The following is a 22,652-nucleotide window of genomic DNA, read 5'->3' as shown; positions in this document are numbered from 1 at the left end:
CCAGCCCCATGCTGAGGATGATTGACGCATCTCCCCACTTCTCGTTCTCTCTCTCAAACATAACAAACATAAAATAGAAGAGAAATGTTTTTGTGTTTTGGGGGATGGAGTAGGCCTTCCTGAACAAGGCTTTCAGGAAAAATCAACAGATTTGACGGCATCAAATCAAAGAGAATATCCGGAAGCCTGCAAAAGGGTGTAAACTCTCCATAAACAAAGTGGAGAGAAAAATGACAGAAGCTGGTGGGGACACAGATGATAAAGGATCAAGCTCTGTGGAGAAAAAGCTAATATAAATCAATACAGAAAAAAAAAAAAAAAAAACAACCCAGACAGCCCAGAGGCAATGGGCAGATGAGTCCCAGGAAGAGAATCAGGCAAAAGAGCTAAGGGAAGACCAGGAGTCTGTGGGGAGTGGGTGACATGGCTACAGAAACAAGGGGGTCAAGGTGAAGGGCAAGCACTGCAGCAGAGGACCTGCCAGGAGCCAGAGGAGAGACTAGAGAGAGGGAATCGGGGAGCCCAGGGGAGGCTGGATGTGGGCGATGCTGGCCGGATGGGTGGTCAGGGTGGGGCTGGGGAAAGATGACCAGGCTGGGTTCTCAGGCCCTGGGCAGCTGGGGGAACCGAGGGGCCAGGTTCACATCAAAGGGGTGGGACCACCAGCAGCTGGCATGGCCCCACCCTTCCCTGCTCAGCTGGCTTTGCCCTTTGATGTGTGTGGGGGGAGGGACTCTGAGCCCTCTGGGCTGCTCTGCGTGTTCCCTGCTCACACTGGGCCTCAGTGCTGCCAGGATTGACCCACCTGCCCTACTTGGGGGATGAGCACAGAGTTGAGGGGTGACCTGCGGCTCCTAAGTTGGGGCCAGGATCCGGGAAGAAGTCTCCCAGGTAGAGACACAGGCTTATATCCCTAGTGCTTATGGAGACCAAGAGCCATACTGCTCTCAACCTAGGTGTCGGGGTACCCTGAAGCCCCGGTGGCCTGGGGTTGGAGTCACCGCTGAGGCAAAGGTTGTGTTCCATCTTCTCCCCTGGCTCCTGGACCCTGAAGGGCATGGGGTGCACAGTGGATGCAAGGATGTGCAGGCCGAGGAGCAGGGCAGGGCCGTCCCCAGCATTCTCTGTCCTTCCCCTATAGTATTTCTGGCTGCTGGTCCTGTCCCGGGGTCTGGTGGGCATTGGCGAGGCCAGCTACTCCACCATCGCGCCCACCATCATTGGCGACCTCTTCACCAAGAACACGCGCACACTCATGCTGTCTGTCTTCTATTTTGCCATCCCACTGGGCAGGTGAGAGGGGAGGTGTCTTGGTTTGGGTGAGGATCCGGGAGGGGTCTTCCCACCACCCCCTCAGTGAACCAGACACTTAGTAGTCAGCCTTGGAGAATTCCCTGACCCGATGCCTGGCTGACTGGCTGGCTGAGTGGTGAGGGCAGGTGGCCTGCCCTGTAGACCAGGGAGCACACCGCACCCCAGTCCCTGTCTCTGCATACGCTGACATGTGTCTGTCTCCTCTGCAGCGGCCTGGGCTACATCACTGGCTCCAGTGTGAAGCAGGCGGCTGGAGACTGGCACTGGGCCCTGCGGGTAAGGCCTAGGTACCCTCCCATGAGGTCACCCCCCCGAGTCCAGCCCTTGCCCCTGCTGGTCCAGAGATGCCAGCTTTGCCCAGGCTAGGGCACAGGCCTTGAACAGACTCTCTAGTGGCAACCTGGCCTCTGTGGTCTTGTCCTTCTAGATTAGTCCAGATTGAGGTCTCCAGGGAGTTGGACAGCCTCACTGCCCTCAGGGCCTCAGTCTCAGGGTTGGAAATATCCCTAACCCCCACCCCCACCCCTGCCCAGCCCCAGGTTGACAGGACGAAGGATTCTCTCACCGTGTCAGGAAATTCCAGATCCATGGTGGAGCTTCCTGCTTCCAGTCCTGGCTCTGTGCTAGGGTGAGGCTGGGACAAGACCTCTATGTGGAGGCCCTTGGGGTCTGGAGCCACTTCCTGTCCCGCCAGAGGGTTGGGGGCAAGTTACCAAGGCCCCAGGACAGTGCAATCGGAGGAAACAGAGATCCCCCGTCTCTCGGAGGAGCGGAAGCCTAAGACAAAGTGTTTTTTCCTCAAAAGCAGGAAGGGAGCAGCCTCCGTGGAATTTCTTGGTGGGGGGCGAGAGGGGCTGGCATGGATAGGAACTCCCCAGCCCAAGGGCTCCCAGGCCTGTGGGGGTGGGGACATATTTCTCTTTTCTCATGGGTTAGTGGATTCAGGGATTGTTGTGTAGGAATCTGGACTGCTGTGAGGCCCCTCTCCTGTAGGGGACAGAGGCCTGGAGCTTTGGAGTCAGTTCTTGACACTAGGCTGGACACAGGGAAGACCCAAAATGACCCACATGGGCATCTCTCAAGGATAGCTTACCTGTTCTATTAGCTGGAGGCTTCATGCACAGCCAGTCACTTCCCAGTGCCCCAAGGGGTGAGGAACGGGTCTGGGGAACACTCCTAGCCCCAGGGGATTGGGCAGGGCTGGTCTTTGGCTCTCCACCCTCAGGAACTTTCTCTTTCCTCCTCCAAGATTGTCATTCCATCTCTCTCTCCATCTACACATCTTTGTCTTTCCATTGTTCATTCAAGCATCCATGTATCCCTCCCTCCTTCCTTTCAGTCTCTCAGTCTTTCTTGCCTCCTCCTCTCTGGATGGGACAGTTCACTTTGAAGCCCCGAACCCTTCTCTGACCTCATCCCTAGTCACTTTCCTCAGTGGTCCTGACAGGAAGGCTGGACAGGTCTTAGTCCAGAGGAAGGGTCTGGAACCGAGGGAAGGTGTGGCTTGCCTGAGCCCCTCGAGGGGCACAAACAAAGCTCACAGGGCCCTAGTGTCCTGACTTCATGCTTCCCGCTCTGCCAGGTGTCCCCTGTCCTGGGCATGATCACAGGAACACTCATCCTTGTCCTGGTCCCAGCCACTAAAAGAGGTCATGCCGACCAGCTCGGGGGACAGCTCAAGGCACGGACATCGTGGCTCCGGGACATGAAGGCTCTGATCCGAAAGTGAGTACTGCTGGGCGGAGTCTGGTAGGGAGAAGGAGAGGTGCGGCCACGTGAGGGCCCTGCTCTTGGAGTGGCCCGCCCAGCACCCTCACCTGGACACCTGCCATCTGGGAGTCTGCAGTGCTGGCAGTGACATTTTGGCCCCTAGACTTGGTTATTCCTGCAGCTTGAAGCCTCACCCTGGAGCCTGTGTGGGGTGAGGCCTGTCTGGGGGAGACAGGCTTTTACCTGGGTGTGGGGGGGAGAAGAGGCAGCCTCCTGGGCCACCATGCATGGGGCTGCTTACTCCGGCTGCTGGGACTTCTGGCCTCAGCTCAGTGTCATTGCCCTGGCCTTTCCCCAGCCGCAGCTACGTCTTTTCCTCCCTGGCCACGTCGGCCGTGTCCTTCGCCACAGGGGCCCTGGGCATGTGGATCCCACTCTATCTGCACCGTGCCCAAGTTGTGCAGAAGACAGCAGAGCCTTGTAGCAGCCCGCCCTGCGGGGCCAAGGACAGGTAGGCCTTGCTCAGCCGGGCCCTGGGTGGTGAGGAACACTGGATGAGAGGGCACCTCTGCCCCAGCCGTGTCCCCCTCCACTTACACCCCACTCCATTCATGCCCTACACTGTCTTGTGTCCTCATAGCCTCATCTTCGGGGCCATCACCTGCTTTACGGGCTTCCTGGGCGTGGTCACGGGTGCAGGAGCTACACGTTGGTGCCGCCTGAGGACCCAGCGGGCCGACCCACTGGTGTGTGCTGTGGGAATGCTGGGCTCCGCCATCTTCATCTGCCTGATCTTCGTGGCTGCCAAGAGCAGCATTGTGGGCGCCTATGTGAGTGTAGGGGGGGCAGGAGGCTCGGGGGCTTGGAAGTGCAGTTTGACTCATTGAACCCTCTGTCCCCACGGGGAGGCTCTTGTCCTCTGGCCGCCTGCCTGCCTTTGCTCAGTTCAGGGCCTCTGGGTGTCCTTCAGTGCTGTGGGCATGGCTTGACCCATTCCTCAAGAGCCTGACCATCAGGATGGGGGGGGGGTCCCTTGGGAGGGATGGAGGCTTTGGGGCCCCATGATAGGAGCCAGTGTGAAGGGGCTGCCAGTGGGTGGAGGGCTCGCCTGATGATTGTTCTCTCTTTCTCTCTCCTGGCTAGATCTGTATCTTCGTTGGGGAGACACTGCTATTTTCTAACTGGGCCATCACTGCGGACATCCTCATGGTGAGCCGGGCAGGCTGAGGTCACCATATGCTGACCCAGGCCTTAACCTCACAGGGGCAGCTGGGGAGGGGGGAGTGAGGAGGTAGGAGAGCTGGCAGGGCTTGGCAGGGAGGCCTGCTGGGAGGGTGAACCCAGAGGCAGGGAGTGGATTAGAGATTTGGAGGTCTACACCAGGGCAGGCCCTGAAAACAGGGTTGAGCCGGCAGCCAGGATAAAATGTGGGGGTGGGAAAGGGAGTTGTCTGGAGGCTCAGGTTTGTGGCTGGGAGGCTGGTGGTGCCAGGCTGGCACCGAGGTAGTGCTGCCTGCCAGCACTCCTCCCCCAGGGTCTGAAAGTCCGTGGACTCTGCCCTCCCGGCTCAGCCTGGGTCCCAGGCACGCCTGCCTGCCTGTGGGCCTGCGGCTGGGCTGGATGGACAGAGGCCGTCTTCACAGGGCCAACAATGGGCTGCAGACCAGCCGGCCAGGGACAAAGGGCTGTCTGAGCAGCCGGCAGGGGCTTGTGTCCCTGGGTGGGGACGGGAGCAGCCTGGGAGGAGCCAGGAGTGGGCAGTGGGGCTAGTTACTTGTGGTATTCTGGGGGGGGTGGTGGCAGGGTGGATATGACCCTTTTTGCAGTCCTTGGGGACCCTCCTGGTCAGGGTCAGGAGAGGACTAAGAGAAGAAGTACAGAGGACTGGCATGGGGGAGAATGTCCGGAGGTATAGGGGAGAGAGATCCTGAGGGTGCTCTGAGTCTGGCCTGAAAACATGGGACGGCCCAGGAGGTCACATTCTGTCTGGCACTGGGCCCCTGCTAGCCCTCTGCTTCAGGAAGTCTGCCCTGCCCCGCCCCAAGCCTCCCTCTTCTTTGCTTCCCCTTGCCATCGCTCTTTGTCCCCCATCAGTCCATGTCTGGGTGGAGGTGGTGGGCTTCTGACTCAGTTCTGTGTCTCAGTGCAGAGCTGGGTGGTGGCAGGGGTTGGATGGCCCTAGAGTGAAGCAGGGAGCCAGTCCGTGTGCATCAAGAGCCCTTGGTGCCAGGCAGCACTTCCTCCCTGCCTTATCCCCAGGGGCAGCCCCGGACAGCTGCTGACAAGGTCTGGATCCCAGGGAAATCATGTCCCAGTTTATTAAGTGTCACAGTTAAGTGACTAATTATTGCTGGAAATGGGGCCACGCAATCTAATCTAACCTGGGAGATCCAGGTCTCTCTCCCCCAATTACGGTGCCCCGTGGATGCTGACTGCTCCCACACTGTCCACAACCATGAGCTGATGAGGCTGGGCTCAGGGACAAAGGGCACCCCCTGCCTGCTTTGCTCTTCTGCCACCCTTTCTGTCTGACTTGGAGAGGGGTCAGAGCCTGCTTGGACTGATAGGGGTGTGTCTGAGGCCCAGCCATTCTTGGCATTTAGTACATGGGGTGCCCATAGATTCAAGAGGAAGTTTTTCTGGTCAGGGCCCTGTTCCACATGTCCCCACTGTCCCAGCCTTAGTCTTGCTTGGTCTACATGGAGGGGGACATAAGATGTTTGGTGGGAGGTGAGGGCAAGAGGCCATAGTTCTAGTTCTAGAGCTGCAGGACTCCGTGTGATCCACAGGAATGGCTGGCTCCTCTCTGGGCATCAGTGTCCACTGACCATAGCACCTGGCTCCCTGCGAAGTGCAGAGCATCCTGAGCAGAGGAGAGTGGGTCAGGGAGGCGGCAGCTCTTCCTCAGGGTTCAGCTTCCCAAAGGCTCAAAGAACTCTGGCCTGAAGAAGCTGGTGTGGGCTGGTACCAGGGAACCCCCAAACTGTTCTCTCCTTGACTGGATGTGGTAAGGGATGGAGATGAAGGTTTCTGTCTCTGAGGCGGAGGTCTAGAGTAGGACAGAGTGGCCTGGGCTGAGGACAGTAGTGACCAGAGCTGTTTGTGGGTATGATACAGCTCCAGGCAGGAAGAGCAGAGGAACCACAGGGACAGCCATACCTACAGGATAGGCAGGGAAGGAGAGGGCAGGGGAAGGGGACAGAAGAACCCCCAGGGGCAAGGGGAAGACACCAGGGCAGGAGTCCGAGGCAGTAGGGGCTTTGGAAGTGTCATACTGTAGGAATAGGACTGGGCGTGGGGTGGGCCTGGCCCCTCCGGCCACTGACTGCCTCTGTCTCCTGCAGTACGTGGTCATTCCCACCCGCCGGGCCACCGCGGTGGCCTTGCAGAGCTTCACCTCTCATCTGCTGGGCGATGCTGGAAGCCCCTACCTCATAGGCTTTGTGAGTGGCTCAGAGAGTGGGACTGGCCTGGGGAGGTTGGGGGAATTCAGGAGGTGGCCCTGCCCTCACCCCGTCCCCACCAAATCCTCACAGATCTCGGACCTGATCCGCCAGAGCACCAAGGACTCCCCGCTCTGGGAGTTCCTGAGCCTGGGCTATGCCCTCATGCTCTGCCCCTTCGTCGTGGTCCTGGGTGGCATGTTCTTCCTCGCCACTGCTCTCTTCTTCCTCAGTGACCGTGCCAAGGCTGAGCAGCAGTGAGTGGGGCAGGGGGTGGCCCTGTGAAGCAGGGACAGCGTGGCAGCCCCTCCACGCTGTCCTTGGGTGGGGGTAACCTGCTGCTGTAGTCCAGGGCCCAGCCCACCACACCTGGGCCACAGGCCTTACCAAGGCCCAGCTCCCAGCCTCCATCACACACTGGGCCAGTAGTGGCCCCAGGTAGTCTGCAGTCGTTCTAGATGGGGTTTGGGTTCCTAGGTCCAGGGTTTTCAGAGCTGGGACCCTCTAACCTTCCTTTTCCTCTCATTTTCTGACTTCTTTCTCCTCTTCTCTTTACTCCTCTCTTTCTCTCTCTCTCCTCACCCCTGGGCTCTCCCACCTCCCCCTGGGGTTGACGAGGTCCCTGCCCAGCACCTCCGGTCAGCCGGCCCCTGCGATGCGATGTGCCAGAGCTGTGCCCGGGCCCGGCCCCCGCTGATGCGCCACCCTGACCCCCGCCCGTCTCTCCCCCAGGGTGAACCAGCTGGTGATGCCACCCGCATCCATGAAAGTCTGAGGTGGTGAGTGCAGGCCACAGGCCCGTGGGAGAGGGACAGGGTATTAGGGGAGCAACTTCCCTGACATCCCCGAGAAGCTCATCCCACCAACCCTGGGTTTGGTCTCTTCTTGCAGTGTTGCCCCGAGATTACTGATTTAGGCAAGGCAGACAGGCTTCTGGTAGATTAGCTCCCTCCCTCCCTCAGAAGTGCTGAGGTGTGGGTCAGGGCTGGGACTGACCAGGAATTCCCCAGCTTTGCGCTTCCAAATCTTCCTAGAGCTGGCAGAGCCCAACTCCTGTGATCTTCCTTAGGGCCTGGCCTCAGGAACTAGAGCTCCCTGGCAGTGCAAGACCAGTCTCGGCCTCCAGAGGAAGGCCTGTTGGCCCAAACAGCAAGGAAATGAAGGAGGGAAGGCTTGGAATGTGCCCCCAAAGCCTCACCTCTGACCTAACATCTCCCCCTTCAGGTGCTGCTGGGACAGTGAAGAACCCTTGCTCCTCCCTAGTCTGGGAGATGTCCTTCGGCATCCCGGACCTACAGGGCTGTCCCAAAGCTTTCTGTGTGACTCACAGCTGGGCACCCATTCTCTATGGCCTAGGACTGCTGAGTGGCCCTGGCTCCAAGAGGAGGCTGCGTCCTCAGTTAACCTGGAAGGCTGTGTGTGTTGGAGCCACTCAGTTGGACAGATTCCCAGTCCTGGGTTTGGGTTTCAGGGGCCCTGGGGCCAAGGGAGAAGACAGCCCCAAGTGGGTGTGTTGGGAGAACCTGGCCTGCCACCAGCTTATGTGATCTTGGGCAAGCCCCTGCCCTCCCGAGGTCATGGGGCCAGGGGGCTGGACTTCCCCGCACAGTATGTTGGGCAATGCACTCTACACAGCTTTGAAGACCCAGTGGGTGCTGGACTATACCGAGAAGAGATGGCTCAGGCCTCAGAGCCACAATTCAAATTCTGAAGCCCCGTGAAGGTCTTGGCACAGAGACCATGCTCTGACCTTGGATTCAAGCTGGCACATGGAACCCAGCACCCTTCACTGGGTGCTTCCTACCCTGGCTGGTCACTCTGAAGGACACTTGTCCCTGCTGCCTTAGGCTGGCTTTTCACCTGGAGGTCTCAGGTGAGGACTGTCCCTTTACAGGGAGTTGGCATCAGCAGGGGTAGAGGCCCTGGCAGCAGCTGCACACCAGGCTTGAAATCTCTGGGAGCTACCCATTAGCCCACCTCTGCTGGACCCCTGGAGCACCTTCACTGACACCCCAGATAGCCAGGGGCCCACTCCCTCCCCCCAGGCTGGCTGAGCCTTTTCCAAGGATGGGGCCCAGAGAGCAATTCCCAGAACCCAGGGGGTGGTAGCCAGCGCTCTGGCTGCTGGAGGAAGCAGCTATGAACTCAGCTTCCTGCCCAGGAGATGGTCTGTGGAGGCTGAGGCCTGTCCAATAGCCAACACCACCAGCCACAGGCTGCAGTGGTTCACAGGCACGCGCATACACACTCCCAGCTAACTCTGGGTGGGGGGCAGGCCTTCACCCAGTCCCATCTTTGTGCACACACACACACTTATCCTTGAAACCACACACTAGGGTAAAGCTGTCACCTCACACCAGCCCCTGGGGGAGCTGATCCCCACCGCTCCATACCCCCTTGCACATTTGCTGCAATCAAGGTGGCTCTGGTCCAGAGGGGCTGCCACGGCCCATAGGAGACCCTGAGCTTGGACAATGCTCCCTTTGCCCCTTAGTTACTGGCTGGCTGTGGCTTCAGTGGTGTTAGCTAGTGGAATACCCACCCCACCAAGCTCTGGGGCACCCTGGGGGCTGGACAAGGGAGTGGGGTGGGGATGGTATCCCCCAAAGACCAGTCTGGCCTCCACCCAGCCTCAGCCGGGGCCCCAGCAATGTTTTCTTGTTGTACAAGAACCAGGTCCAGTGTTGCCTCCTCTTCCTTCCGGAAGCCAAACTGCTCCTTTATTTTTTAGAGCTGCTGATTGTGAATCTCAGAGTCTTAAGAGAGAAGCCAAATATATTCCTCTTGTAAATGAAGAAATAAACCTATTTAAATCATGTCCTGATGGCTCCTGTTGCAAAATGGTCTAGGGATGGGTGGGGGTTGCACTCAGGAAATGATCACACCTGCACTGGCCTGACTTAACACCACAGCTCCTGGTTGTACCACCCTGGGACCCCTGGGGAAATATGGCCTGACAACTAACAACTGACCCACTCCCCAGAGGCAGCAGTTGGTATCTTAGACTGCAGCTTATTTATTAAAATAACTGTGAAAAAACTAGGAGTCTACGGGGCTTCTGGTAGCGGAGGAGGAAGGGCAGGCGGGCGTCTGCACCGCTCGCCCCTTCTTGCGCATTATTCGCTTTTTCTTGGCCCCACCCTGGAACAGGCTAGGGCTCCTGACCAAAGACAGCCTTGCCTTCTTCCGAGGCAGGGCGGACTGTGGAGATTTGCCTGAGACCTCCTTTTTGGGAAGAGCCTTCTGCTGTTGCTTTTTGCCTGCAGGCTCTGCCGGGGATGTGGGAGTGACTCCATTCACTTGGGACAGCTTCTCGCTTCTGTTTTGCAGCTTTGAGGACTTGGCCTTTATCTTCTTCCTCCTCCTTTTGCCTGTGCTTGGGGGCTGGTCTTCACCGGTGGCTATGGCTGTGACATCCTCTGACTTGCGTTTCTTACGCTTCTTGGTCTCTGGCAAGAACCCCTTTTTCTTCCGCTTCATGCTAACAGGACTCTGGGTGGCACTGGAAACTTCCTTGGCATCCTTCTTCTCCAACTTGGGGCGCCTGGGAGGTAGTAAGCAAGGCAAGAAAGTATCCATTGAGGGCAGGGCCACCTCTACCTATTCTGTTCCTGTGGGACCCAGGTACCCAAAGCTCCCATGCCCAAGCACGCAAACCAAAATAGGTGCAGCATTGGCGGGAGGATCTTTCCAGCCCCCTCCCAAGGTAAGGGTCCTCCTCCCAGAACGTACTGGACTCCCAGCATCTTCAGGGCCTGCCAGTAGAGGTCGTGGAGGCGGGTGGAGCCAATCAAGTGCTCTCCCTGCTGCAAGCTCTGCTGCAGGATCTGTTGCCGGCCCTGCAACACGTCTAGGAGTGTGGTCAGGTTCCCAGCCTGCCTCTGCAGAGGAAGGGAAGGCTGGAGCTGCGGTTGGTGATGGGAGGCAGGGCCTCTCCCTGGCTCCTGGGCCCCAGGCCTCCTGCCTTAGTCCAGCTGCTACCCCTATGTTGCTGTTTTGCAAGGTTCTGCCCTGAGCCCTGCCTTCTCCCTTTAGCACTGCTCAGAGCCCAAGCCTGCCTTCCACCCTGGCTGAAACCCTTCCCTCTGGCCAGACTGAGGGGCCCAGAGGCCCGTTTCCAGCTGCCTCTCTACCTTGACAGCCTGTGAGCATCTCATACCCCACCAGCTTCGACTCAACTCCTCAGCACCCCTCCATGTCCTCTTGCTCAAGGCCGGGCTTCCTTCCTAGCTGCTGTCCACACTCAATCTTCTCCAACTTCACCCACTGTCTCCAGTGCTCCCAGACCCTTCTCAGTTCTCTTACTGAAGCCTGCAAACACCCCATACCCACCTCCACCTTGTCAGCCACAGGTGTGATGCTGTCTTCCCAAGCGTCACCTTCAACCACACATGGCTCTATAGTCACTTAAATCAGGACAGTCTGATTCCTCCCACTGGCACCCAGCCCCCACAGTCCTGCCTGGTGATCTCCGTGTTGCCATGAAGCCCTGACTCTCCTGGGAAGTCTGCTGCCAGAACCCTATGCAATGCAAGTTCCTGACTGGGCCCAGCTGCAAGGCTGCTGCCTCACCTTGTGACTCTTGAGGAGAATGTTGAGCAGCCCCAGAGAAGATAGCTCCTTCTGGTGCTCCGACTTGTTCTGCGCCTCCCCCAGCGTGCGCAGATTCTAGGGAGGAGGTAGTCAGAATCAGGCACTGGGAGAGCTGCCCAAGGCCTTTCTGTCCATTCCCACTCACCAGACGAACCCAGAGGGAGGAAATGTCTCTTGGGACACCCTCAAACCACACTCTGGAGGCTCAAGTTCCCAGAGAACCATTCTCGATGCATTGGGAGGAGGGCGCTCCATGGCTGTTACCTCAGTAACCTTCACCAGAATCTGGACAATCAGCTGCTCCCACTCAGGTTCCTCAAAACATGGTCTCAGCTCCCCCCTGGGTAGAGTCTTCTGGAGCAACAGGCAGGCCTGGACCTGCAGCAAGGAGATAGATGGTGGTTACCCGGGGCCTTGGCAAGTTGGGCCAAGGCTCAGGAACCACTGAGAGCTCAGGAATCCATTGGACACCTCATAAATAAGGTCACATGGCTCTAGGTGATGCACAATGAACTCCCTGCTGTTCTGGCTCTGTGATCATCCACCTGTGTCCCTTCTCATATAGGTGGAAGACACTGAGGTCTGGGGACAGGCAAGGGGCCCAAGTGGCTGGGGGCGGGATCTCAAGTTGGGATAGTTCCTGGCCCTCTTATAAACTTAGTGCCACCTCCCTCCAGCCGCCTCAACAGCCAACTAGACACCCAGGCATCTCTTGTGCCTCTCTTGCAGGGAGATGAAGGGCTCAAGCCAGACTGAAAGTGGTTGCTGCAAGAGCAAAGCTGGCCTTACCCCTCAGATCAGCCATCCTGCTTGTTGAAGAGCATGCACCACAGCCAAGACCAGCAGGGCAGGGCTTCTGGGCTTCACTAATACTCAGGCAGAAGGGAGCTAAGCAAGTAATTCACATAGGCTCTGCTGGGACCAAGGAAGGCCCTTACCTGATGGCGGGGCCTTGCCGGGCCAGCAACATGCTCAATCAGGATGGGGAGCAGGTTCTTACAGATCACCTGTAGGGGATGACAAGAGCCATAAGGTAGTAATTGGACTGGGTAGGGACCCTCAGGGGGCTTGGCTGGGTCTGATACTTACTGGGAACCGGGAGAAGAGGTTGAGGAACATGGTAGCAGTGAGTGGGCTGTTGCGCTTGGTCAGGAAGGAACTCAGTGCTCCTGAATATATCGAGGTCACGAGGTTCAAGTCCAAGCAGCTGGCAGCCTGGGCCAGGTGATAGGCAGGGTGAGGATGAGAGCAGAGCCCAGATTGCCTTCAGAAGGCCAAGGGTTGGGTCCCAGGGAAATCTTATCTTCAAACCCCCAGGTGTAAAATGCTGGAGGTGGCACCCCGCCTCCTGTGCCAAGCTTAGGGCCCCTCCCAAGCCCTTTCAGGACAGGCCTGGCTTACCTGTGGCTCCTGTGGCTCGGAGCTTGTGTTGGTGCTGGCTCTCTTCTGCTTCTGGCTCTTGTGGATGACCTTCTTGACAGTGTTGCCCTTCAACACACGCAGCAGATAGAGAGAGGCATTGAAGTAGTAAAGGGCGACAGAGGAGTCGGCCTGGCGGCTGGCCTGCTGCACAAGCTGCTCCACCCTTGTGTGCAGAGCCTCAACACGGTCACCCAAGTCGTGGCAGTAGCGCCGGGCGCGGCACAGGTGTTGCCTTGGGGTGGGAGAGGCAGAGTCAATGAGAACTTCTGTCCACCTTACTTTTTGCCAAGCAAAGCCAACCAACTACAAGAGGAACGACCCTAAGCCCCACTTCACAGGTAGGGCTTGATTCAGGTCCTATGGATTTGCTCTGAGGCCATGAGGCAAAGGGAAGAAAAAGCTGCCCAGGCACCCAACACCCCGATTGGTTCCCATCTTCTATTGACATCCTACACAGTCTCTCATAGGAGAGCATGGGATGAGAGGGAGGACAGTTGGCAAACTGGACACTATCCAAGCAGAAGGCAGAACTGTCTGAACAAGCGTGACCTGGAGCTGGGACGAGGTTGTCTTGGGGGGCCACTACCCTGTCTCTGCAATGTTACTCGGTGTCCCAGGTCCCTAGACCTTCTCTTCCAGCACCTCTGAGTTCTGGAAGGCAGGTCAGAAACTGGCACAGACATTGTCTCTCTCCAGTTGCTGCCCTAGCCCAGTTCTCTGCCTCTAGCACAGCCCTCTCCAAACCCTCTCCATCCCAGGCCTTCCCTTGCCCCCTAGATCCTGTGGAAAATGGCTCCATGGACCAGCTCGGCCCATATGGGCCCTCCTGCTGCGCTGCCAGCCTTGCCTTCCAGCTGCAGCTGCCGTTGACCAGCTCCTCACATTTCCTCCCATCTGTCCTGCCCTAGGCCCCTGATGACCTCCCATTAATTCTGCAGCTCCCACTTCTCCCAGGACTGGGTTAGTGACCCCCACAGTGGACTCCCACTGTCTCTAATCCCCCACCACAGGCCTGTCATCCTGGTAGGACTACGGTACTGGATGACTGGTGTCCTAACTGTTGCGAGGGCTGGGGCCCAAAGACTCCCAGTTCTGGGATCTGGGTGGCATGAAGTCTGAGAATGGGAGAATGCATTAAGGGCTCTGTGAGTTACTGAGTGGCACATGCCGCAGGTCAGAGCAGGGAGCTCGAATTACTGGACCTGGGTTTCAATCTTGGCTCAATCTTCCTATCTGGGTAACCCTGAAGGTCTGGCTATCCCCAGTCTTGGTTCTGGGCCTGTTCTACACCCCTGCCCCGCTCACATGAAGATGCGGGCCGTCTTGTGCAAAAGATCCTGCTCCTGCCGGGCGGTGCTGCTGCTGCGCATGCTGCGCCGGATGATGCTCAGCAGCGGTTCCAGCAGCTCCAGGACCAAGGGGTTCTCAGGCTGCTTGGTCACCAGCACCTCAATCAGGTCCAGCACCTATGGCCAAGGTGGGGCGGAGGGGTCAGCCAGCATGGGAGCTTGTGCAGAGGGAGGGGAGGGGCAGGGTCCTGGTGGCCTGCATGCTCACCCGGATCTGGAAGGCCACCCGCAGTGCCTTCTCCTTTTGCTGCTTGTTCTTCTCATCTCTCCGGGCCTGAATGCGCAGCTTCTGCTCAGCAAAGAGGCTAGCGAGGTTCTGGTCCAGGGCCATCATGGCTTCATCCCCCAGCTCCTCTTCATCCTCCTCACCATCCACTCCACCCTGAGAAACAGGGGCCTAGCCATCAGCCTGGCCTCAGGAAGGCACAGACCCCCACAGCCATGCACGAGTCCCTCCCCTGGCTCCTGCTCACCAGCGCCTTCCCAGCATGTAGCACAGCCATTAGCTGCTGGCGGAAGCCGGGGTCCACGTCCTCATCACGCTCCTCCTCCTCACTCTCCTCTCCATCCTCACTATCTTCTTCACTCTCTGAGTTTCGATTGTCTTCACTGTCCTTGTTCTCATTCTGTGGTGGCATGTGAGTCAGACCTCCCCAGTGCCACGTGCCTGCTGATAGCTGCCCACCCAGCCCTGCCCCTCACTGCCAGGTACCTCTGAATCCATTAGTTGCTTCTCATCGGAATCATCAGTGACCACCACGTTGTCATCCTCATCCTGGTTTGTCTCAGGGTTCAGCACCTGGGAAGGATTCCCAGGTCAATTCCTACCTACTGCACCGTACCCCAGCCCACCTCAGGACACTGGTCTTGGTCAAAGGTTCTCATCTCAGAAGAAAATGGGTTACCAGTGTCTCCTTGACAAGCCTCAGGTGCCTGCAAGAGGCTGGCAGGGCAATAGCTTGAGCAAGGACCCCATGCCCCCTGACTGCAGGTTAGAGCAGGGGACAGAGGGATGATGTGGCACCCCTAGTATAGCACGGTATATGGTGAGCCCCACCCCAGATTCCTCTTCCCAAAGGCCCAACTCACATCCAGGACTAGCTGCAGGGCATGTGGGGTCAGGTGGGGGCAGATGTGGCCAAACACATTCCGGGCCACCTGGCGCATCAGGTGGCTGGGCTGGGCCAATAGGGACAGCAGGATCTCCACCATCACCTCCACCCATGGTGGTTCCTGTGAGTCTGTAAGCAGGGAAGAGGGCTGAGTCTGGGCACAATACTGCTGGCCTGGCTACCCAGGTCAGCCCTGTTCTGGCTCCCTATCACCCCCAAGGACATACCTTTCCCACCCTACCCCAGGGGCAATGACCCACCAGTGGCTTTGGCACGGGAACGGCGGCGGGTCTTCTCCCCCATGCTCTTCTTGATGCAGGTCTGGATGTCGCCTAGGAGATCACAGCTCTCTGTGGGGGACTGAGGGCAGAAGAGAAATCAGGGGAGGGGCCTTGCTCATGCCCTTGCTGAGCGAGGGGAGGGGCTGACCACACAGGAGTAGCTGGCACTTTAGAGGCTTTGAACACTCTGGTAACTATCTGCCCTGTGACAGTCACTGCCATCACCCAGAGTGGAAGACTGGGGGCAGCCCAAGAGCTAATGACCCTTTTACACATCACATATGGATCTGAGAGCCCTTGGGAAACATGGAACCCAATTTCCCCTTTGATAACCAGAGAAGCAGAACCTGAGGAAGCCAGTGGGTCACAGATTCCCAATGCACAATTTTATGTTACCACCCCTCACACTTGGCTTGGCATTAAACTTGAAAATAATTAAACTTTAATCCACCATGTTGGGGGTGGGGCACCTGTAGAAAGCATTCTCTGATGTGAGGTACCTAGAAGGAAGATGTCCCTTTCATGATGCATTGGGCAGCTTTGATGTCTAGGGCAGGGGAATGGGAGCCTAAGCCCTGGCCACTGGTCTCCAGCTACCGGTGGTGTGACTGGGCAGGTGCCTGTCCTGTGGGTTGCAAGTCAATCTCAGAGACCCCAGGGTCTGGGATAGGTTACGCACGTGTCCAAGAATTACTGGAGTCCTATCGCTATCAAAGGCCCAATGCCAAATACTGGAAATAAAAGCCTCAGCCAAGTGGCGAGAAAAGAACAAAGGCAGGACCTGTCTATTCAGATTTACTAAGACCTAAAGCAGCCTCATTAAGAGCTTTGGCCACCTCAAGAATGCCTCTGAAGAAACCAGGGCTTAGGGTCAAGAAGAAACCCCACAGGTCACAAGTGTTGCTGGCACTGAGCTTTACATGTGCTCAAAGCTTCTTGTTCAAAAGAACAGAAAGGGAGACACCATAGTTCAGGAGGATCCACAGTGAGGAAAAACACAAACCTCAGCCACTACCACTGTCTTGCAGGGAGGAGAAACATAAAAACTAGGTACCATTTTTAACTGACTATCAAAATGACACACCCAATGGATGCTGGGATTGCCTCCCCAAGGCCCATTTTCTCCTTCTAATCCATCACCTCTGGTCAGTGAGGAACATCTGGGAAGTCCTGGGGGACAATTGCAACCCAGCCACTTATTATGAGGTACAGGACAAGTTACTTGTTTTTGATTCCCTATAATTCAGATGCAGGGAAGTGCCTACTTCAAAGCTGTGGGGATTACAAGAGGCCCTGCATGGAAAGCTTGGGATGCTGTCTGGTGTCTGGCAAGTGGACAGAGATTTCCCCTGGGTTGCAAAGTCTGCATAGGACTGAGATATCTTGGGAAACCTAACTTCTGCCCCCACAGAGCCTTCCCTGGCCATCAGAGAGCCCTTGAGCCTCTCAATATGGGACCCATCGTGCCCTAGAACACCAAGTTCCTATGTCCCTCCCTTCCAGACCACCATACCTTGAAGAGATGGATGCCCACCAGGAGCAAGAGGTGCTGGAAGGCAGTGGCCTTTGCCTCTGAGGAGCGGGCCTCTAGTTCCTTCAGGGTCTCTAGCATCCTGTGGCAAGATAGGGATGTTTGCAGACAACTGCTGCCAGCCAGACCTAAGTGTCCCACCCACCTTTGAAGTCCCATGCCCTTACTGGTCCCAGGCCTGGCGCTGCTCCGTTGTGAAGGGTGTCATGGCGTCTACGTTGCCGCTGTGGTTCAACAGTGTGTCTGCCAACTGCACCAGGTGGTACGTCCAGGACTTCCCACCCTGGGTCTGGTCTGGTGCTTGCTTGAACTTTATGCTGAGTGTCTGTAGTAGGCTGGGCAAGAGTGGAGACGGGTCACAGGTCTCTACTAGTGAACATGACACCATTCCTCCACCCACCCCAGGATTCAGTCCCCAGGCCCTGGACCTAGAAGAACACACTGGAACTTTGCTGTTGCTCCCAGCTTGTAATAGGAAGAAGCAAGTGTTCTCAAGGCCACTGTCACCCCCCAGACTTCTCCTGAGTTGCCCAAGCCCCACCTGAAGAAAGCGGTGATGATGAAATCTCTGGTGCGGACATCCAGAGGGATGGAAAGCTGCTGCTTAGTCTCTGGAATCTGATCCACGGGATTCTTTGTCTTAAAGAACGAGTGGAACAAACAAAACCTGGGGAAAGCAATGAGTGCTGCCTGTCAGCACCATTTGTTTTGGCAGGTTCCCCTCTTAAGGTGGCACCATAGATGGTGTGGTACCAGGAGGAAGGAGCCATAACTCTGGTTTTGGGCACAGATTCTGGGGCCTACGGGGCAAGGCCAGAAGCAGCCAGGCAATGACAGGAAGGGGTCATTTCTCTGGCCGGAATCCCCAGCTGAGCACAGAGCTAAAAGGAGAGCCCCTCCCTTGGACCAAGGCAGATGTGAGGTTGTGCAGCCAATGGCCAAGGCCCATGCAGGGCTGGTGAGGCTGCTTCCTGTGGGATTGTGTGCATGGAACAACCCCCCCCCACACCCCGGCTCTGTGTCTGGCAGATGGGAGATGTGGAGCTTCCCATACAACATCCGTGTGCAAAGGCTGCCTGTAGGACATACAAGGCAAGCCTGAGCCTGTCAGGCCTCAGTAGCCCCACACTTCCTAGGTTTCTGGAGAATTCCTCTAAATCCCTCTGCTTGCTGCTCCCTAGAATGGCTCAACCTGAAGGCATCTGGCTCAATGAAGACCCAAACTAGGACTAGGCAAAGGACCCAATTATTTGGCCATGCCACCCACAGGGAGTTGGGAAGCAGACACATTTCGTACCTGGCCACCTGATCAATCAAGGCCTCTTCCTTCTCCTGGTGCAACTGGTCCACAATGTTCACCATTCGGTGGATGATCCATTTCCGCAGACGGTACACAGCTCGCTCAGGCCTGGAGAGACAGTAGCTAAGGTCATGGAAGCCATTCAGAGATGTCAAAAGCAGGATACTCTTTTGCCCCATCTTGATAGGAAACAAGATCTTCCTACCCTGAACACCAGGGTGGCAAGGCCAAGGCCATCCTTAAAAGCTAAGGTTCTTCCCTGCACCCTTTTGTAGTTTGAAGCCACAACACTGGGAGAGTCTGGGTTCAGTAGTTCAGGAAGAAAACTCCAGAAGCCTGCCCCCAGGCCCACTCACATGTTGAGTGAAGCATCCTGGGATTTCTTCTGGTTGTTGGTGCTAAACTCAATCAAGGAGTCCAGGTTGGGCTTAAGAAACATGTCCTGTAGCCAGGCTACATAGTCCTGCAGGGCCTGGGGATTCAGGAACTGCGTGACCCGCCAGAAGGTAGGCATGACAGGGACGCCCTGTTCGGTAATGGATGAGAAGGCCACCAGCACAGCCAACTGCCGCTCAGGGTCATCCTGGCTCCCCTCCAGGAAAGTGCCAATGTACTCGCTCATTTCTGGGACAAACTTGAACTGGTTCGGGAGCTGCAAGAATTAGGCATGGGTTAGCACCACCAGCCTCTTCCACTACAGGCTAAACCCAGGTCCAGAACCCCTCCTCTGTACCCAGCTGGGTTGAACTTAAAACTTGCAATGACTCCCTGTTCCCCCATCACTTCTGTTTGGTGTCAAGGCCTCCCTATATCTGACATCTCCTGTTTCTGCACCTCCAGCCTCAGAAGGTCCCCATTTCACTTCAACTGATGGGGATGGGCTGCTTTCCCAGCTTGATGCAGTGTGGAGGGGTGGTTAAGAGTCCAGGCTGACCTGGGCTTGAATCCTGCTATGCCAGTTTCCTAGCTGCACTATCCTAGAATTAAAAAACCACCAGTTCTCACATGCTTACTATGTGTCAATGCCATGCTACATTTTCTTGCAACTTGTTTAATCTTCATATCCTTTGCAATCTGGGAAGTCTAAACAGACAACTGGCTATACTCACTTATAAGTGGACTTGACGACAGAAGGGCCTGAGCCTGTCCAAACTCCCTTCAGGCTGGGGTCAGGCAGCTCACTCTACCCAGAGGCCAGGGAACCCCCAGGCCCCCAGACCCTCCTCCTTGGCAGGAAGAGGTTGCTGTCTGGCCCTTCCTTTTTGGCAATGCTGAACAGCACAGCATAAAGCCCACCTTAGTAGTGACCGTGTGTTCTCCGAAAAGGCGGATCAAGTCTCCCTGCATCACCAACTGTAGCTGCTCTGTGGATAGTAGGGGCAGGGCTGCACCCAGCAGACGGAAACACAGGTAGCTAAGGAATGGGACAAAGCCTGGTCAGAGCTCCCAGCGCCCCAGACTGGACTGCAAGGCAGGTCCCACCCATACAGGGAGTGTGTGTGTGGGGGGGTTAGGGGAGATGATGCCACACGCACCAGGCTGGCCAGGACTGCTTCTTTAGCAGCCCTTGCTCTACCACTTCCTTCCAGAACCGTGAGAACCTGTCCTCCTTCAGGGCCAGGCGGAGCAGGTTCAAAGCCAGGCTGGGCAGCTTGTGTTCCTTCTTCACAGAGGTGGCCACCATCTTCAGTACATTCACCAGACTGGGGAGGATGGCAGAGGGGACTCAGTAAACACCCACTAGCAGAAAAGGGTGCAGTGTTCCCAGGGCGAGCTCATTGACCCAATTCCCTCACACCTGGGAATATTCTCATCTGACAGCAGGTCGACTGATCCCATCAGCTTCTTGAGCTTTGTGGGCACCTTCTGCTGAGCCAATAGGAAGAGCTCCAGGTGGTGAGGGGAACTGAAAACTACATTCAGGTCACCTGTGATGACCTCCGGCAAGATCTCCTGGAATGTGGCCTCTGGGACCTGGTAATGGGGGAGACAGGTTAAGACAAAGTAGCTCCCTCTGGGACCTGTTCTATCCATGGGGCTTCATGGCATTATGTTAGTCTGAAGTAGGATAGTTACAATCTACCTTGACAGGTACCAGGGCATTTGCTAGAAATATCTCAAATTCCCAGGAAGCTGAGTTTGTAAAGCACCCCATTAATGCTAACTGGCCTGGAGTTATGCTTCAAGTTATTCTTTTTCTGGTCTTATAGAGGATGAACCCATTTCTTATATAAGGGCCCTATGTGAAGAGATAGGATTTGGATTCAGGTCCTTCTGGCTTTGAGGTAAGACTGCACAGAAAGCCAGTCTGGGACATGTCAGGCCCCTTCCTTTTTCTTCAGTAGCAAATGGTTCTAGTATGAACCTACTTCAGTCTCAGGAAGGGCAATGGAGGCCCATGAAAGGTCAGCCTTGACCACAATAACAAGAAATGTTTAACATACTCGCTGTGTGTCAGGCATTATCTAAAACCTGTGCCGCCCAGCAGGAAAACCACTAGCCACGCATGGCTACCAATGTATTTTACCTGAAAGGAAATGTGTTCTAAGTGTGAAATACATGCTTGATTTCAGAGATTTAATACAAAAGGAATGAATCTGTCCTTACATGGATTGCATGTTTAAATGAGCATCTTAGATTCACTACTAGATTAACTAAAATATTATCAAACTACAGCTTTAGTTTTACCTTTTCAACACAAGTACTGAAAACTTTCCAGTTACACACCTTTATAATTCTATAGGACAGTGCTACTCTAGAGTGTTCTCATGTGGTAATTGGAGTCTTCTCAATGTTTCCATAGCAGGTAATGTGACCCGTGATAGATCCCACAGTGGTAAGCCCATACCTCAGAGAGGATGTCCATAAGGGCCTTCAGGGGCTGACTGTGTAAGTGGTTGTGGTGCTGGGCCAAGGTTTGCAGCAGCTTTACCGACTTCAGCAGGGCCTCCTGGTCCTGGTATATAGAGGGCAGAAGGTGTGTGCAATGTTACTGTGCCCATCCCACTTCCAAGTTAGTCCATGTGCCCCCTGTATCCCCAAAGCTTTTACCTTTACCAGCCGGCCAGACTGAAAGAGGGCTAGGACCCCAAACAGGTTCGCAAAGAGAGCAGATCTCATCATTGCCTAGAAAAGGATTCCAGACCTAGGTGAGAAGAGCCCAAATGCTTTCCATCCCCCCATCCCTTTACCCGGGGTGAGGATGAGATTGTTGACTTCCCTAGGGATGGCTCACCTTCTTCACCTTCTCCAGATCATATTTTTCTTGTATCTGCTGCAGGATGCTGCACAAAGGGATGTTTTCAAAAGACTGTAACAGCTGCCAGGAGTAGGGGCGGGAGGAAGAAAGGGGCTCAGCAGGGAGGCCCAGCTATGTGCCACCAGACACCAACCTCCACTCTTCCTTCAACTTTTCCCAGGAAACCCTGGCTCCAGAGTCTCGAGGATGGACTACCACGGCTCAAATGAAATTGAATCTTGCTTCCCTGCCCCGGCCCCACCAGGGATTCAGAAGGTAGGTCCTATAGTGACTATGCCCCTTAGGTTGCTTGCCTGTGTTTCGCAGACAACCCACCCCATTCTCACCACCTGCTCTGAGCCTCTTTAGGCTGATCCTAAAGAAGTAAGTTTTTTACTCTTTGTTGTACAAGTTTCTCAGAGAATGGCCCATGATCAGCTGAAATCCCGCATGTGGCCAGGGCGCTAGGCTTTGCTGGAGCCCACTCCAAAGTTTCCTGATCCCAGCAGCCATATCTAAGAGGTATGCTGCTAATTTAAGTATCAAAGATACTCAGTATGCTGGGGATGGGGGCAGATACGGAGTTCGAGGACAGCCTGGGCAACTCAGCCAGCCCGGGTCTCAAAAACATTAAAGAAAACTTGTTCAAATTTTTATTCCACCTGCCCGAATTTCTTCGTAGCCAGGCCTTGCTCACACTAGCTCCATGTGAGGATGCCCTTGGCTTCTCACTCAGACGGCCCCCTTTCCTGCATTGGAGACACCCGTTCTCGTTGCACCCCACCACTCTGCCCAGGAGCCCCGCCTCACCTGTGCCAGAGCCAGACTGAAGCACGGCCGAGCGGTTTCTCTCCCCGTCCCCAGTCCAGTGATTAGGCGCTTCAGGGCATACTTCATCTCGGATCCCTGAGGAATCAACAGCGTTCCCCGTGTGGAGCAGTGACAAAGGGCCCGCCCTCACCCTCCTTAGCACCAGGGTCGCTACCACAGGTCCCTGTCCCAAATCTCGGGGCCCGAGGCAGCTTCCTAGCCGGGACTTCCGCGGCGCGCTGCGCCAGGCCCCGCCACCATACCGTCGGCCTTGTGCGCAGGTAATCCAGCAGTTTCTCGGTGGCCTCAAGCCGCGTCTCCTGATGCGGCTTTGCAATGTCCCAGAAGAAGTCCAAGAACTCGCGGCTATGCTCCAGCAGGCCATGGCGGTCGACCTGCGTCGCATCTTGGGTAGAAACAGGCTCCGCCACATCGCAACTCTTGATCTCCGCCATGCTCCACGGAACACGTGGGCTCGGCAGACAGCAGCTTCCAGGTCAGGCCTCGGCGCAGGCGTACTGGGTCGGCCCGCCTACGGGCCGGGGCGGG

At 56.2% G+C, this 22,652-nt stretch overlaps 2 protein-coding genes across 5 annotated transcripts in view; one reads left to right on the top strand and one right to left on the bottom strand.

Annotated features, from left to right (window-relative positions):
• Positions 1–9,285, top strand: part of Spns2 (sphingolipid transporter 2) — a 22,054-nt gene extending 12,769 nt beyond the window's left edge. The window contains exons 3-12 of one of the 4 annotated variants that reach the window (XM_015505966.2): positions 1,142–1,293; positions 1,524–1,590; positions 2,897–3,039; positions 3,383–3,535; positions 3,665–3,854; positions 4,168–4,233; positions 6,369–6,467; positions 6,561–6,724; positions 7,200–7,246; positions 7,692–9,285. In XM_015505966.2, coding sequence (XP_015361452.1) covers positions 1,142–1,293; positions 1,524–1,590; positions 2,897–3,039; positions 3,383–3,535; positions 3,665–3,854; positions 4,168–4,233; positions 6,369–6,467; positions 6,561–6,724; positions 7,200–7,242 — 1,077 coding nt within the window. In that variant the 3' untranslated portion in view covers positions 7,243–7,246; positions 7,692–9,285. Of the gene's footprint in view, positions 1–1,141; positions 1,294–1,523; positions 1,591–2,896; positions 3,040–3,382; positions 3,536–3,664; positions 3,855–4,167; positions 4,234–5,813; positions 6,032–6,368; positions 6,468–6,560; positions 6,725–7,085; positions 7,247–7,536; positions 7,660–7,691 lie in introns of those variants that run through there. The other 3 variants (XM_048798396.1, XM_015505965.2, XR_007345693.1) reach the window with 3 other exon arrangements.
• Positions 9,286–9,463: 178 nt separating this feature from the next.
• On the bottom strand, positions 9,464–22,610 carry Mybbp1a (MYB binding protein 1a). Its single transcript, XM_015505964.2, has 26 exons — positions 22,367–22,610; positions 22,104–22,199; positions 21,291–21,374; positions 21,107–21,181; positions 20,904–21,011; positions 19,854–20,029; positions 19,591–19,758; positions 19,352–19,469; positions 18,412–18,707; positions 18,053–18,163; positions 17,297–17,422; positions 16,923–17,090; positions 16,738–16,837; positions 15,204–15,303; positions 14,921–15,072; positions 14,544–14,630; positions 14,305–14,457; positions 14,040–14,213; positions 13,788–13,948; positions 12,462–12,714; positions 12,150–12,275; positions 11,999–12,067; positions 11,325–11,438; positions 11,040–11,135; positions 10,200–10,348; positions 9,464–10,011 (listed from the first exon to the last, which is right to left on the bottom strand). Exons 1-26 carry the CDS (start codon positions 22,556–22,558, stop codon positions 9,507–9,509), a joined length of 3,957 nt encoding a protein of 1,318 aa, XP_015361450.1. The 5' UTR covers positions 22,559–22,610; the 3' UTR covers positions 9,464–9,506.
• Between the last annotated feature and the right edge of the window lie 42 nt (positions 22,611–22,652).

Source organism: Marmota marmota, unplaced genomic scaffold (assembly GCF_001458135.2).
Source record: "Marmota marmota marmota unplaced genomic scaffold, marMar, whole genome shotgun sequence".
Taxonomy (NCBI): Eukaryota; Metazoa; Chordata; class Mammalia; order Rodentia; family Sciuridae; genus Marmota; species Marmota marmota.
The sequence above is the reverse complement of the archived record's forward strand: the minus strand, read 5'-3'. Positions and strand labels throughout refer to the sequence as shown.